Source organism: Erpetoichthys calabaricus, chromosome 6, assembly GCF_900747795.2.
Source record: "Erpetoichthys calabaricus chromosome 6, fErpCal1.3, whole genome shotgun sequence".
In the NCBI taxonomy this organism is placed as follows: domain Eukaryota; kingdom Metazoa; phylum Chordata; class Cladistia; order Polypteriformes; family Polypteridae; genus Erpetoichthys; species Erpetoichthys calabaricus.
Window position 1 is genome coordinate 201,216,735 of NC_041399.2, and position 16,615 is coordinate 201,233,349.

Below are 16,615 nucleotides of genomic sequence, written 5' to 3' on the forward strand. Positions count from 1 at the left end.
TTTATTTTATATAAATCATTTGGGTGTAAACTAATGAACCAACCAGAGTAAAATATATGCCTTGACTGACACTGTATGTAAATTCAAGTTTATAAAATTAACTTTTATCGTTTGCTTCTCTGACCAGGCTGTAACTGACTGCTCCCTCCAAGGCATTTTGCTGAGGAGTAATTAAAAAGATACAATGTACAGCTTTTCTCCTGCCTGATAACTAATTTGTCCTGTTAGAGGATGTTTCTTTAATAAAATGTTAAATTTCAACCACAATTTATTGTATTTTTTTTTTTACGAAATTCTCCATTTATTGAAGACAATTATAACTGCACTCTGACACTTGCCTGTAGCAATAAATATGTACTCTGTACATTTGGACACATTGACCCCTGTTGTTGTTTCTCTCAAATTGCTGCTGGTCCATCCTTGGTTTACGATCTACTGGGAGGTAGGGGGTCAACTGACAATGGACATTCATTTCTTTCAAATTCACAAAGTAGCTCTACGGATCCAAATCAGTCTACCAAGGACCATTTTTGCTGCAGAAAATGAATACTTCAATTGAGAATTACTTACCTTTGCTGTTTAATCTCCCCAAGAAAGACTCAAGTTTATCAAGTTTTTGGTCACTTTCTAACGGCATATCTGGTCTGGCTTCAATGTCTGGGAATTTAAGAGAAAAAGGAAAAAAATAATTGTTAGGTAATAAAACAAATTTATTGTATTTGATTTTTAATATACTTTGTTAATCCCGGAGGGGAAATGGGCTTCTCACATGACCTTTGGGGGTCAACCATTGTATAGCGCTCCTGGAAAATTTTTCTTGTTCAAGTGCCCAACAGAATAGGATCGCTTCTGGCAGCAAATTGTGTTAATCATTTTAATTTTATACAAAAAGAACCTTCCGTCCATTCATTTTCTAATGTGCTTTAACAGACCAGTGTCAAACATGGGTGGCTGTTTTCTTAAGCCATACTGGGCACAAAGAACCAACCCTGGATGAGGTGGTAGTGAAACCCCAGGGCATACAATCTGCACATTTTTGAAAGGTGGGAGGAAAGCCAGGACCTGGTAACCATGTGGCATGTGCTTCTCTCAGAGGAGACCCACAATTAAACAAGGATCTTTACAGGTAGTGCTTAGATTCAGGGTTTGAACCCAGGGCTCGGAATTGTATTGTTATTAAATATATTCAACTAATTATGAAGTCTTGTTAGAAAAGGAATGACAACTTGACTCTGATTTAATACATTTCCAAAATATCAAAACTTTCAACCAACTTGGACTGTGACCATCCTTCTTATGAGAGCACCATGCATTGATGATGATTAAATCTCAGATCTCATGACTGAGGCAACTCAATTTAGAACACAAGAAACGTGACAAACGAGAGGACACCATTCAGTGCATCAAGCTTGTTTGTTTAGCTAAGTTTTTCAACATCTCATCCAGAAACTTCTTAAAGGATGTGAAGGTTTCTGTTTTAACTCCATTTCTCGGTAGTTTGTCCCCGATTCCAACATAGATAGATATATATGTGTATATATAATATCTCTCTAGTATAAAAGAAAATCTTGAGACAAGACTATTACCGAGAGATTTTTTCAAGTCCCAACCTCCTCTCAACCATTTTCAATCACGCCCATGGTCCACTCACCTCTCATTCGTGTGAATGCTTTTGTCAGACACAGTTCCTGCGCTCTTAGCTCTTATAAATGTTTACGTTTTCCGCACTTTAAGTTCCCAATAAAGGAAGACTTATTATTATGTCCAAATCTTATTGAAGAATTTCATCCCAAAGAGTTATCAACAGAAGAAATGAGTACATGGGCAATCCTAGCAGCGAGAAACAATGAAGTCAAATGAATTAACGTGAAAATTGTCTATCGGTTACACAGCACATTGGTTAAGTGTGTATCAATAGACCATGCTAAAACAGTTGGTGGCGATGGTGCGGAAGATGAAAACGTCAACTTACAATATTCCGTAGAATATCTACAATCATTAACACCATTCCGGTCTTCCACCGGCCGAATTACTGTTGAAAGAAGAACGTATCGTAATGTTATTGCATAATTTATGTCTGAGTGATGGGCTATGCAATAGGACAAGATTAACTGTATTCCAAATTGGTCGAACAATTCTGACATGTAAAATTTTCACAGGCAAAAAGAAAGGTAATGTAGCACATCTTCCGCGGATAACAGACACCAAAGGAGATCTCGATATGCCATTCATATTAAAACGTTTTTAGTTTCCTGTTAGAATAGCTTTTGCAAAGACAATTAACAAATCACAGGGACAAACATTCGAAAAAGTCAGTTTATTGGAGAGCAAGAAACGATATTCACTTACAGGCAGTTGTCACGATACAAGTCCGAACACGGAATCAAATTTCAATGAGATATTGACGAACAGTAAAAAAAAAAAAAAAAAAAAAAAAACTATTTTACTGAAGTTTTACAGTAAAAGTGAAAGTTTAAAAAGTATTTGCAAGTTAATTTGAAAGTCAAACGGAACAAAAACATATAACGCAACGAATACCTCTATTGCAACATGAAACTATTTTCTTTCAGATTATTACGTTTTACCAATTTTTACTCAGTTTAATTACTTGTTGTAATGCAAAATAGTTCTATTATGCATATTTAATATTTCCCATGAAAATAATCTGTTTAAATTGTACATCCAATTCCCCATACGCGAGCGGCAGATCTGCAAAATGGCTAGTGCGTAGTGCCTGCCCGAGTGAAGTGAGCAGGGGGCTTGCCCCCCAGTATATTTATATAAATACATAAATATACACACACACACATTATATACATACATATGCACACAGACATGTACACATGTCAGAGTCTGGGTGAAATATTTCAGCAAGGACTAAAAGACGTTTATTGCATCAGAATTTTAAAAACTCAGTCTTTGTCTTCTTACATGAAACTAGTCCAATGTAATTTAACTCGCAGGCAGAGTGGCGGCTCTGAGGTAAACTATCTGCACTGGTTCAAATCCCATTAGTGCCAGATAGGATACTAACTCCGTTTTGCCCCGAAGCTGAAAAGTGCTCCAGGGGTGCTGTACAATGACTGACCCTGTGCTCTGATCCTCCAAGAAGATCACGTGAACAGACGCTTTCCTCTCGGGGATTAATATAGTGTATTGAATCAAAATCATCAATATGCAATTCCAAAGACCCTTATAGATATTTGCATGGTGGAGACCACTTTACAAGTTAAGTGCATTAGAAAGTGCAACTTTTAGTAGTGTGCACATGCAGAAACTCACACTGCTGGAGATTTGAGCTCATGGCCTAGCAAGACAAAACAATGCCATTAAACCAATGGCAGACTTAAGGCTATGTTAATAAACTGTGCCCCACTTGGTCATAAAACTTAAGATACTAGACAAAGATGTGACTCAGCAAATAAAGAATACTTAGAATTTTGCTTTGCAATTATGTTATGCAGCAAACACTTGTGTATATATATATATATATATATATATATATATATATATATATATATATAATACACACACGTATATATAATATTATATATACACACACATATATACACACACATACATACATGCATACACACACACACATATATATACATATTATATAAAAAAAGGATAGGAACGGTACCATACAGTACATTCAATCTTCATATACTGTACATACGTACACACACATGCATATTAGCACTATATAGGTAAGCTAGTAAAGTTCTGTTTTTCAGTACCTTCCTGAGGTTTAGAAACTGCAGGTGTGGTGGTTTTTATCCTCGAGGAGACAGGGGATATGACAGGACTGATCAAAGATGGAGAGGCCAACCCTGTAAAAGAAAACAAGCAAGTCTTTACTAGATACAGTATTTCTATAATGAACATCATGTCAGGGCACTTTGAACTCCGGCTGTTGTACGAGTGTGCGATGAATTACATTAAAAGAGAACACAAATGCTGCCAGGTTAAGTCATTGACTTGGGGGCACAGAGTGGGTCTGGTACTATTCTCATGAAAGTTTAAACATCATAAATACAACCCACATTATGGCTGCCATATTGCACATCTTTAGTTGAATTAATAAACTGGTTCAAGGCATACATTTTTAAAAAGACATTCCCACAAGATATAATTTTTTGAAATATTTTAATATTGCTTAGGCCCTAAATGCAACTGCCTTTTATATAAACAGACAGACACATATCTAATAAATAAGCCAGAAAGCTTACCTGTCCCGATGTTCATCACAATGCAATCTCCAAGTGAGAGGAAAAGTAAATATCTAAAAGCTACAGTTTTGGGGATTGATAAAAAAAATGTAAATGTGCAAACATGATTAGAAAAATTAAGGAAAACCCTAAAACAGTAAATTCTGATTTAATTCGGGGAAAAAAAAATTATATTTCAATGTTGTGATAAATGGGGCAACACTGTCACGTCATCCACACGCTATTCTAACCGAAATTGGAAAGGGAGATGACTAAATTATATTATATTATATTATATATATATATAAAATATATACTGCGGTGGGTTGGCACCCTGCCCAGGATTGGTTCCTGCCTTGTGCCCTGTGTTGGCTGGGATTGGCTCCAGCAGACCCCCGTGACCCTGTGTTCGGATTCAGCGGGTTGGAAAATGGATGGATGGATAAAATATATAATGTATATAACAATATTTTCATCTTGATTTTCATTCTACTTTTCTAGGAGTTCTAATTGTTTAATCCATTATTTACTAATTAGTGGGTCTGATGCTGAAGTATTTGTAGCCTTTGATTATTTAGTGTTGTTTGCCAGCGTGTCTGCTGTGCTCATTTTTAACTGTCATTAATAAGATACAACAAAGGGGAAAAACTGCACAGAGAAAAGGGCAAAATGTAATGAAATCAACAAAAGACTTAAGCATTTAAATCTATAGAAAAAGCAGAAATATTTCTAAATGTCTTAAAAATGTAAAAATTATGTTGCTGTGCTTTTCTGAATGTAGAATAAAAGAAAAATAATACCAGCTAATTAAATGAGGTCAGTGCTATCAGGTGTTGTCACTGATTATGAATCTGGTTGGAACAAAAACTTGCAGCCACACTGGACCCCCAGGACCGAGGTTGGGAAACACCGATCTAGAGATTGTTAAGGAGTAACGTTTGACGTTTTTGAGAGAGATCAGAGCTAAGTGTGTTTTAGAGGGTAGCTGCTCACTGGCAAAGATATCACAGCCATGCGGGGGGCACTTTCCCGTCAGAGCTGAACACGATCAGGTACAGTGGCGACGTTTTTGAGTACACCGACCTTCCACTTGCTAGAATTAAAAAAATTTTTTTTTTGATTTTTAGTTTGTCCTGCTTCACTACTACATGGGTGAAGCCGCGGTGGACAGCTAATCTTATATATAAACATCTACGTGTGGAAGTGTGTGTGTCTGGCCCGGTAGTGAGGTGGAGTCGGGGTAAGGGCTCCTCCTCCGAGGAAACAGAAAAAACTCACTTAGCCGCTAATAACACAAGTGAGGCCAGCACGTCAGCAAAATAAAACCTCAGAAGAAAGAAAGTTGCTTAGCTGCTAACTTCTGCAAAGCGGTATCCCTTTTACTTTTCCTCCTGCTGCTAATACACAAGTGAGCACGTCGGCAAAACGAATCCTGCTAGGAGAGAGATGCCCAGAGTAGTCCCTTTCAATTACCTGACATCTCTACATTTCAATTTTTTTTTTCCCCTGACAGTTTCAATAGTTTCTAGGACCCCGGGCTTTTTACAGCACGAGCTTACACAGCTAGTATATAATAAATGTGAATATCATGAATGTAAGTGTCCGCGTGAATTGGTTTGAATCCTACCTGGCAGGGAAAAAATTCTTTGTTAGTTGTGGTAATTATAACTCAAAGACACATGATATTCTATATGGTGTTCCACAAGGCTCTATCCTGGGTCCACTTCTCTTCTCAATCTACACGCTTCCATTAGGTCAGATTATCTCAGGGCACAACGTGAGCTACCACAACTATGCTGATGACACACAGCTGTATGTATCAATGGCACCTGATGACCCTAAATCTCTTGATTCGCTAACACAATGTCTACCTTGTATCTCAGAATGGATGAATAGTAACTTTCTCAAATTAAATAAAGAAAAAACCGAAATCTTAGTGATTGGCAATAATGGATACAATGAGGCTATTAGAAATAAACTGGATGCATTAGGATTAAAAGTCAAATCGGAGGTAAAAAGCTTAGGGGTAACCGTTGATTGTAATCTGAATTTTAAATCGCATATTAATCAGATCACTAGGACAGCATTTTTTCACCTAAGAAACATAGCAAAAGTTAGACCTCTTATATCATCGAAAGATGCAGAGAAATTAGTTCATGCGTTTGTTTTCAGTCGGCTAGATTACTGTAACGCACTCCTCTCAGGACTACCCAAAAAAGACATCAATCGTTTGCAGCTAGTGCAGAATGCAGCTGCTAGACTCCTAACCAGGAAAAGAAAATCCGAACACATTTCTCCAGTTTTGATGTCACTACACTGGTTACCTGTGTCATTCAGGATTGACTTTAAAATTCTGCTTATGGTTTATAAAGCTTTAAATAATCTCGCCCCGGCTTATATATCGGAATGTCTGACACCTTATATTCCAAATCGTAACCTCAGATCCTCAACTGAGTGTCTCCTTAGAATTCCAAGAGCAAAACTTAAAAGAAGTGGTGAGGCGGCCTTCTGCTGTTATGCACCTAAAATCTGGAATAGCCTGCCAGTAGGAATTCGCCAGGCTAATACAGTGGAGCACTTTAAAAAACTGCTGAAAACACATTACTTTAACATGGCCTTCTCATAACTTCACTGTAATTTAATCCTGATACTCTGTATATCCAATTCATTATAATAACCATTCAAAAACTGTACTAACCCCTACTCTCTCTTCTGTTTCCTTTTCCGGTGTCCTGTTGGTGGTGGCGTGCGCCACCACCATCTACCCAAAGCACCATGATGTCCCAACAATGATGGATGGATTAAAAGCCAGAAGTCTGTATGACCATCAGCATCAAGTGACTCCGTGAAAAACCCGAACTACAAAGAGGACTATTTCATTTATGTTAGGTAGAATGCCCAGAGGGGACTGGGTGGTCTCGTGGCTTGGAACCCCTACAGATTTTATTTTTTTCTCCAGCCTTCTGGAGTTTTTTTTTTTGTTTTTTCTGTCCACCCTGGCCATCGGACCTTACTCCTTTCTACGTTAACTAATGTTGTCTTATTTTAATTTATTTTGTCTTTTATTTTTCTTCTCTTCATTATGTAAAGCACTTTGAGCTACTTTTTGTATGAAAATGTGCTATATAAATAAACGTTGTTGTTGTTGTTATGAAACAGATGTCCAAATAATAAATTGCAACTGAATATTACTATGTTACAGATTACATCCAGTATGAATCTGACACAGTAAAACATTGTAAAAATGTGGTCCACATATTTAAGGAGCTGCCAGGTAAGAGGAAAAGAGGAAGGCCTAGGAGGAGGTTTATGGTGTGTGTAACTGAGCAAAATGAAGAGGACAGGACGATATGGAAAATGACAATCTGCTGTTGGGACCCCTAACAGGAGTAGCCGACAGGAAAAAAAGATTGCAAAATCACATTTTAATAAAGGTTTACTTACCTTTTTTAACCATTCTCCCGGCCACTGTAAACTGTACGGAGTCATTTGCTGCTCCTTTGCCACGAATTTTCCAGGCTTCCTCTCTTGCAGAGATTTGCTGCTTCCTTTCTTCGATCGATATCTGAGAGTCAAGGTCTTCTCCCATTTTCTATATAAAAAAAAATATCCTTATTAGGTTTACAATATCATGGAAATCAACTTGGTACTGACACAGCCACGCCACATGCCACGAGGGAATGTTATAAAGCAAAGTAAGAGGGTCGTAACAGAGCAATAAGCATATTGACTTTTTGAATAAATGAAAATAAGATCAGGGAACTACTAAAAGTCAATGAAATCGGTGCACCTTTGTTTCCTTCTCTATAAAATGCTCGTCCTGTTGTATGGATCTTTGCTGTTATTCTAGTGGTTTCAAGATCTCACTGTTGCAGGACTTTGCCTTAACCGGATTATTCCCCTTAACTTATCTCATGTGTGCATGTACTGTAAACACTACTGTATGTGTAGTTGTCAGACACCTGGATTCTTAAAAATGCACAGGTACTCTTCTGGTGTTCTCCTTTGGCAAAAAGCTTGAACGCTATTAAACGGTCCAAGAAACAGTTAAACGTCATTGGCCACCAGGAATCAGAGAATAAGCATGACACCTGTGATCATCTTTTGTTTTATAAAATATTTCTAGTCAAACTGGTGCCTTATTTATAGGTTCCTGTTACCAGATAGCACACTGTAAACTCTTTTCTGCTAGGCTGTGTGACTGATCCCTACAAAGGGCTGACGTAACCATATGTGTGCTTCTTGCCTTACACCCAGTGCTGTTGGAACAGCAACGCAGGTATTTTTACTGCAATAAGTATTGTGTTAGATTACTTGTTATTTTAAAAAAAAATTTAAATCTGACTACGTAATGCCTGTTACTTTTACTGTGTTACCCTACTGGTCTTGAGATTGTGCTGTGGAGTTTAGCACTGTACGTTCAGCTCAACACCACAAAATTAACGATTTCTGAAATAACTAGGGGGCTTCGCTCGCCAACCCCTGGTCTTGGGTAACCCGAAATAGATTTGAAAGATTATTGTCGGTGCAACCTGATATACATTGATGAATGTATGCGATATGTGCCTGCATTGCTTGTGGCATTTCAGACGCGCGCTGTAGGCGCCTGCGTTCATTGATTATATCCAGGCGGCTTGTGTTTGTGTCTCCGTCAGTTGTGGTCTTTCGTTTTGAACCCGTGCCTGCTTTGCTTCCGTAGTTTCTGACGCACGTTGTAGGCGTCTATGTACATTGTATTTGTTCATGCGGAGCTGTTTGGTTTTGGAGCCAAGACAGTTTTGCTTCCGCGGTTTCAGACGCACGTTGTAGGTGCCTACGTCTATTGTTTTTATCCATGTGGGCTCGCTTTTGTAGTTGAGCTGGATTGTTTTGGAGCCGTGACCGTGACTCCATTAGTTATCCGTTGTCTACCGTTAGTAATATGGATAATTGCACTTACTGTTAATACGGAGCGTGTTCTGTGGTTGTACCGTTAATAATGCATCACTGTAATGTGATTCACATATGCTATATGGTTTGGATGTGTGAGGATGCCGCACGTTTAATACGGAGAGTTTGTGGCGCGTTGTTGCTTCATGTCCTATTCAGAAGCGCGTTTTGGATGCCTGCGCCTTTCTTACTTTCCTGCGCCTTCCGTACTGAGCTCGTTCGTTTTGGAGCCGTGCCCGCTTTGCCCGCGGCATTTCAGATGCGCGTTGTAGGCACCTGCGTTTATTGATTTTATCCAGGCGGGCTCGTGTTTGTATATCCATCAGTCGAGGTCGTTCGTTTTGAACCCGTGCCTGCTTTGCTTCCGCAGTGTCAGACGCGCGTTGTAGGCGCCTGCATTCATTGATCTTATCCAGGCGGGCTCGTGTTTGTATCGTTGAGCTGTATTGGGTTTGAATTTGGTATAAAGCGTTCAGCGATTTGTACAATCCCAAGCAGCACATTATTCCTAACTTCACTCCGCAGTAGTGCCACTCACATTATGGCGGTGACGCCTGCACCTTCCGTACTCTCTTTGTGGACCTGTGGGGCCTCCGTAGCCTCTCATGGTTGACTCTGGGGTGCAGCGCAGAATCCTCTTTTGTGTGTGGCTGTGTTGTTAGTCGTTAGCTATGGGCGCGTTGTTGCTTCATTTCTCATTCACGTTAGTTGAGCTCTTTCATTCTTGGGCCGTGACTCCTTTGTTCGCGGTGGATAAGACTTTGCTTGCGGTGTATGAGACGCGCGCCTGCGCAGTACGTCTCATGGTCCCATCGCCGTGTACCTGCGTCTATATCCGGTTTATTCTCGGTTAGTAATATGGATGAGATGGATTATTTCAGCCAGGAGAAGGAATAATACGATCGGCCAAATAGTTGCAATGGGAAGTTTTGTGGATGATTCCTCCTGTGGCTGCTGAAAACGCCACAGAAACAAATTCATGCGTGAGCTGACAAAAGTGCAACGGACTGGTGCAGACTACAAAGACCTTAACAGTAGCTCAGTTATGGGTTTGCATGGCCACATAATTGGGATATCTGGAGAGAAAGCTACCTCTGCTCTGTTAAATCAGGTTTCTCAAGAGGCCAATAATCTGACTTCTCTACACGGTTTATTTACTTGGCATTTCAGAAATCAGTTTTCTGTGAATAACCGGGTTATTGAAGTGCATGTAAACGGCACTGAATGCTGGGAGGAAAGTCATTTATTTTGACAGAATAGCAGCACTTGACACTTTGTAACAAACTTGTGATTTTTTGATAAACATGACAGTACCAAGTGGGTACAAACTAAAAACCAGAATGTCAAACTATAACTAGGGAATCCATTCCCAGACGTGTTTATCCATTCCCGGGAATTCTGGAATCCCGCATGTCATTCCCGGGAATGACAGTGCACGGGCATCTCACATATGAACGGTTTTAGAACGACCGACACATATTTGTAATAAAACTATTGCAATATGTTGACATAAATAAAAGACTAACCTTATCTACAAGCAGTTCATGCTGTCATAGAAGTACATGTATCTTTAGTTGTGGTAATAAGAGCATAGAAAGCACAACGTCCTCACAGGTGGTGCAGTGGTAGTGCTACTGCTTTGCAGTAAGGAGACTGTGGAAGATTGTGGGTTCGCTTCCCGGTTCTTCCCGGTGTGGATAGCGCTTTGAGTACTGAGAAAAGCACTATATAAATGTAATTTATTATTATTAACGTGTCCAGCGTGCGGTCGTCCATGCGAGAGTGCACCTTCGTGCAGAAGTACGCCAACTGCTGAGAAAGCACGCTCTTCCTCCACTGAAGTAGGTGGCACAGTCATCAGATACCGATACACTTGTTCTAAACAACGCCCGCGCTTGCCTTGGGCTCTGAAACACCACCATTTCAGCTTTTACTGATGCATCCAGTTTCTTATCATTCTGTAATGGCAAGTTTCTTGGCACAGATAATGCGGATGCAACAGACTGACACATTGCAATTTCAAGTTGCTGTTCAAAGCTGTTGTCTGATGAAGTGCAAGCTGCAGCAATGGCACCCCCTTAATTATTTTCAACTATAACTGTTATTTCTTGATCGATATTTACACACTATATATGCGAGCTTGGCCATTCTCGTTTTCCCGGGAATTACAGCATCTCATCTCATACAGAATGGATTCCCTAACTGTAACTATACCATTCCAATCTCCAAAGCCATTTTTTCAGTCGTCCGTATGAGCGAATAATAGCTATTTAGGGGTAACATGGTTTGTGAATTAAGTGTTTTGGTGTGTAGTGTACATTAAAAAAGAAAAATATAACATTTGTCTTAGAAATAGCATGAAGAGACTAATGAAATGGTCAAGTAAACAAATAGAAGATAGTTGAAGAAATTGGCTGATGTCATGTTCTCACATGTACCTACTCAGACTTGCCAGTCGTCACATACTCTTTTATGGAAAACTAACAGCTGAACTTAGATATTGAGAAGAACAACATAGTAGAATGAGACTTTTAATTGGATATGTTATTTGGGTGTGTAAGCCAATGAACCAATCAGAGTAAACGTCAAGATGGTGTTCAAGCAACAATTCAGCACTGTTATAGATAAATGAATTTGCATAAGAATGACTGTCATGTTCTGTGACCGTTTGTGGACACCTCTGCTCAGGGAAACTATCCCTTAGTAGACTGCTGTTACAGGGTGCTTTCCTTTTCACGAATAGAGACATGAACAAGCTTCATCCTGTCTGATGGTTTATAGTTTTTACTTACAGTTTAATTTTATTTATAGTTTAACAATTTGAATTTCTTACACAGTTTTTGGTACCCAATGTGGGGTGGTCTGACTTCTGCTGGTGAGGGACACCCAGCGGATTGGGAATCTCAACAGAAGCAAAGCCGACGAGGTGGTTGCATCCGACAGAAGTTAGGACCGGCCCGTTCCCATCTGCATGGGACTCAAGACTCTGGGGGATAGGACTGTCCCAACTGAGGAACAAACCTGTACTGGTAGGAGAAGGCTTATTAATTTGTTCTTTTGATGCACGAACAAGTTTCCTCCTGCCTGGTTTCTGACTCAGAGAACCTAAGGGGAAACAAATTTCTTTTGTTATTTCATTCAAAGTTTAAATTTGTTTCCATTTCTTTCACATCGTGCATCCATTCTATTCTCTTCTCGTTGTTGTTCTTGGTAGAGGCAGATCACAGACACAGGTTCCGATATAATGTTCTGACACTGCTAGCACCCATGCAAACATCTCATTAGACAACTGAAGCTGTGTGACGGTCAAAAGCGAGATGATAGCTGGATCCAAAAGTTACAATATGGCATATTTAAGTAGCGTCAGGCATTTTGTGGTAATTACAATGTGCTTGTTACTCTTGGCACAACCCTTTTGCAAACTCAAAGCAGATCTTACCAAGACTGCTTAAGGCCATCCAAGTCATGTCAAACATTTTGACAGAACCCTTTGCTTAAAGGTGTTTTTCGTTCCTTATACATTTAAGTGCTTCTTTGGTAAACGGAACAAAATAAATAAAAAAAAAGTATATGACATGTGATACCTTGAAGCAAAACAGTGGTTAAAATATTAAAATGGGGAAAACACACACAAATCGGGTAACACATCACTCAAACTGAGCAGAACAACAAAATAAGCAAAAAAATTATTTAACAGGTTAAATTATTTCATTTATAAATAAGAAATAATGTCCACGGGCTTTATTTCCAGATTACTTTTTTGTGACACTGTTGTCGCATCATGAATTTCATCAGACTAGAGAAAGGCAAGGCAAGAGCATTCCTGAAGCGATCATACAGGCAGGCAGCCTTTAAAGAATCAAGCACACTCGCTGGTTATTCAACTACTTTGACAGCAGAATCAGGTTATTATTTAATATTAGTTATCTGTCAATGATTAGAACATTTTCTGCACAATTTTAGACAAAAATCTGTACTGTACTTCTCTGGTCACCTTCCAACGCCAAGGATGACGCTCATCAACAGATATGGGACTGGACACTCTAACATTAGGAGGGCTAACCTTCAGGAAGAGGAAAAAAGGGAATAGAAGGAGAAGTGTAAAGGAAAGGAGGACAATGTCCATCATTAACCCACACACATCCAGCCAAGCAATTGTCTTCATTGTTTTTACAGCCTCTCATGAAAATTCTCCACCTAAAAATAATTTTAGATGTTACTTGCTCCATGTAGTTTGTAGTGATCTCGGAGAGAAAAGTTTCTAATATAATAAGAGTATGATGACAAAACGCTGAACGACATTATTGTGGGGTACAAAATCTGTAAATTTTGGTCTATATTTTCATTATATTTTGTTATGGATAAAACAGATGAACCTAAAACTTGCATTGACAGTTAAGATCAAAGACAATCTGTTTTCCTAAATCACAGTTCCATTTGTTTGAACTGACCAGCAATTCAGGAGATACCCAGGTTTTAAAGTAATCAATAGCCTGAGGTATCTGGGACAACAAGTTGCTAAATGGGTTTTTACAGCATGGGAAAGGAAGACATGCCAGTAGTACTAAGCAATATCAAAAGTTTTATTGTTTGGAAAAAATGGATGTACTTAAGATTAAAGAATCTGAGCGAATCCATTCATCATATTGACAGCCAGCCAATCAGGTGCATCTAACTGCACAGAATTCAATAATAAATATGCCTTGTCTGAAGAAGCAGATGAAGACGCCAGGAGGAGAGAACAGAGCGACTCCAGGAGGAGAGAACAGAGCGACGCCAGGAGGAGAGAACAGAGCGACGCCAGGAGGAGAGAACAGAGCGACGGCAACGTGCGGTCGTTTCCATCTGATCGTCAGAAAAGCATCTAATGAACATCTACGAGTGCTAGGTCACAAGCCGCCGAGACATCTTTTAACTTTTCGTAAGTTTTTTTCTCAAGACTATGTATATCCAGACTTTAAAGCGACGCCAGCAGAAGAGAACAGAGCGACACCAGGAGGAGAGAACAGAGCGACGCCAACGTGCAGTCGTTTCCATCTGATCGTCAGAAAAGCATCTAATGAACATCTACGAGTGCTAGGTCACAAGCCGCCCGAGACATCTTAACTTTTCGTAAGTTTTTTCTAAAGACTATGTCTATCCAGACTTTGCTATGCCTATTTTCTTTTATGCTTTTCTCTACTGGTATTATTATTCATGTAATAAATACCACGCTGATCTTAACTTTCTATACTTTGTGTTCATATTTAGAGTGATTGAAGTAATAAGGTAAATTTCTTTGAGCACCTGGTGCAACCGGAGGTTTGCCATTACCTCTGTGCTGCGAGGTTTATCGAGCTGTGGACAAAGAGCTCTGTCCAGTAACAGTGCGTTAAAGTAAAACATCCACTGGTTGATAAATGGCCTATAGCCAGGGATGTTGAGTCTTTGTATGTTTTAATATATCCTTGGAGACCAAAGGTAATATTTAGGTCTGATATATATATATATAAGACATTGCACGTTGTTCAAGTCTATGATAAGCTAGTCTCTTGGAGTACTAAGGAAAGCGGTCTGTGCATGTGTTATTCATATTGTACTTATGTGGGTTAAAGTGCTACAGAATAACGTGCATGTGTATACGTCTTTCATTCGGTACTTTTGTGGTTAGGGTCTGTGTGTATCTGTATATCTATGTATGTGGGTGTTAATCTTAAAGTGCAACAGTAGACCAACCTGGTAACCAACTTGACGAGTACACTTACCCCTAGGTAATGGGTAAGTAGAGGGAAATATCACGATAATACAGATATCATCAGTCGGCTGAGTGTTTCATTAAACTGTTGGTATATTTTGTGAATTCAGACAAGTTTCCTCCAGGTCTCCTGATCCTGTGCCACCTTTTTGATCTCACAAGGGCAGAGCTGTACTTCTTTATTGACTGTGTTAGTGATGTGCTGCCATAATGTTATTAGGTGATGGTTTTTGAGACAAGTTCTTGCAGATATCTGGAATAAAGTACATCCATCGTACTTCAAATCCAAACAGGATTCTGTAGCAATTTGTTGTGTAACTGCCTAGGATTTGATTATTGAGTGTATGTTTTGCTGCCATATAGAAGGATGCTCAGATATGAGGTGTTTAAAAATCCAGACTTCATATATGCTTGGCTTGACTTGACAGAGGCATCTGAGCTTCCAGAGGGTTTTTCAAACTTTCATATAGTTAACTACGTTGGCAACTATTGATTCGAAGTTTTTAAAGTCTACAAACACTAAATTCCTCCAGTCAGTGTTAGCAAGAGCTGTGGGCCAAAAATCGGGATTTATTAGCATTTGCTTCGACTTTATTTGTAGACTGACCCGATTTGCAACTTTGCTGGTACTTTCAAGTTGTTGTACTTGTTCCTGTTTGACAGCACCAAAGCCACACGGAATCCACACATCTCATCCAACTGTAGGCTCACAACATTCCAAAACAGATGCATTTTGGCTAAAATATTGTTTGATAAACAAGTTTGGGAAAACGATTTCATGAACGAACATGGAACACACTCGGATGCAACTTTCCTTTAGATACTTATTTGGATCTCTGCATGTTCCATGTTCACTCACGAGAGTGTTTTCCCAAACTTGTTTATCGAACCACATTTTGCTTATGATGGACAACGACTTAACGTGTCAATTATGTGACAAGAGTAATGCAATATTTTTTTATGGACCTTTTTAATACTGTTTGCTGCTGTTTAGCATTGGTCACCAGATACCTATAAAGTTAAAAACTTTGATCTCTGTTAATCAAGAGCACAAACTAAATTTCTCTCATCCATCATTAAAAAACTACTTGGAGTAAGTAACAAAAAAACATTTACGAGTATTCCTGTAACTGCTGTTTTTGTGTTTCAAATAACCCGTTAACAACTGAAAAATATACAAATACAGAATAACTGACATCATTTGGAAAGGCACCAACATAGCTGGAACTGTGCAAAACACCTTTTACAAATTAGGGCTGAATCGAATCTAACTTTAGCTAATATATGGCCTTTGAGAAAGAGCTCAAATGAAGCAAGCATTCATCTAGTCTCACTCCTGCTTAATCCACCTCAGATCATGGAGGTCCTGAGCCTATTTAAGCAGCATTAGGTCAAAAGGTAGGAATGAACCCCAGAGAAGGGCATCACCCAAATACGTACAACCACATTTATGCACAGCTGGTCAATTTAAAATTGGCATCTGAACCTCACCAGCATGTCTTTAGGAAGTGGAAGGAACACCAAAAGGTACCTGAAGTCAAAGGCAGAATTTGTGAACACCAGAAATGTAGCAAATCAGCCTGAATTTGAACTAAGCGTCTAGGAGTTTAAGATGGCGGCAGCAGTAACTCCTGAGGCAACATAGCACCCACAACGATGTGTTTAAAAATAAGCAAAACAAACAAACAAGAAACTCCAAAATTTAGAATTCTCAAATTAATAGATCCATTTTTCTATTGAA

The 16,615-nt window shown here is 39.1% G+C and overlaps 1 protein-coding gene across 1 annotated transcript in view; it reads right to left on the reverse strand.

Moving 5' to 3' along the window:
- svila (supervillin a) overlaps window positions 1-16,615 on the reverse strand; it is a 249,514-nt gene that overhangs the window by 73,852 nt on the left and 159,047 nt on the right. The window contains exons 18-21 of the mRNA XM_051929021.1: window positions 13,123-13,203; window positions 7,656-7,803; window positions 3,741-3,833; window positions 571-657 (exon numbers count right to left, since the gene is read on the reverse strand). Coding sequence (XP_051784981.1) covers window positions 571-657; window positions 3,741-3,833; window positions 7,656-7,803; window positions 13,123-13,203 — 409 coding nt within the window. The remainder of the gene's footprint in view (window positions 1-570; window positions 658-3,740; window positions 3,834-7,655; window positions 7,804-13,122; window positions 13,204-16,615) is intronic.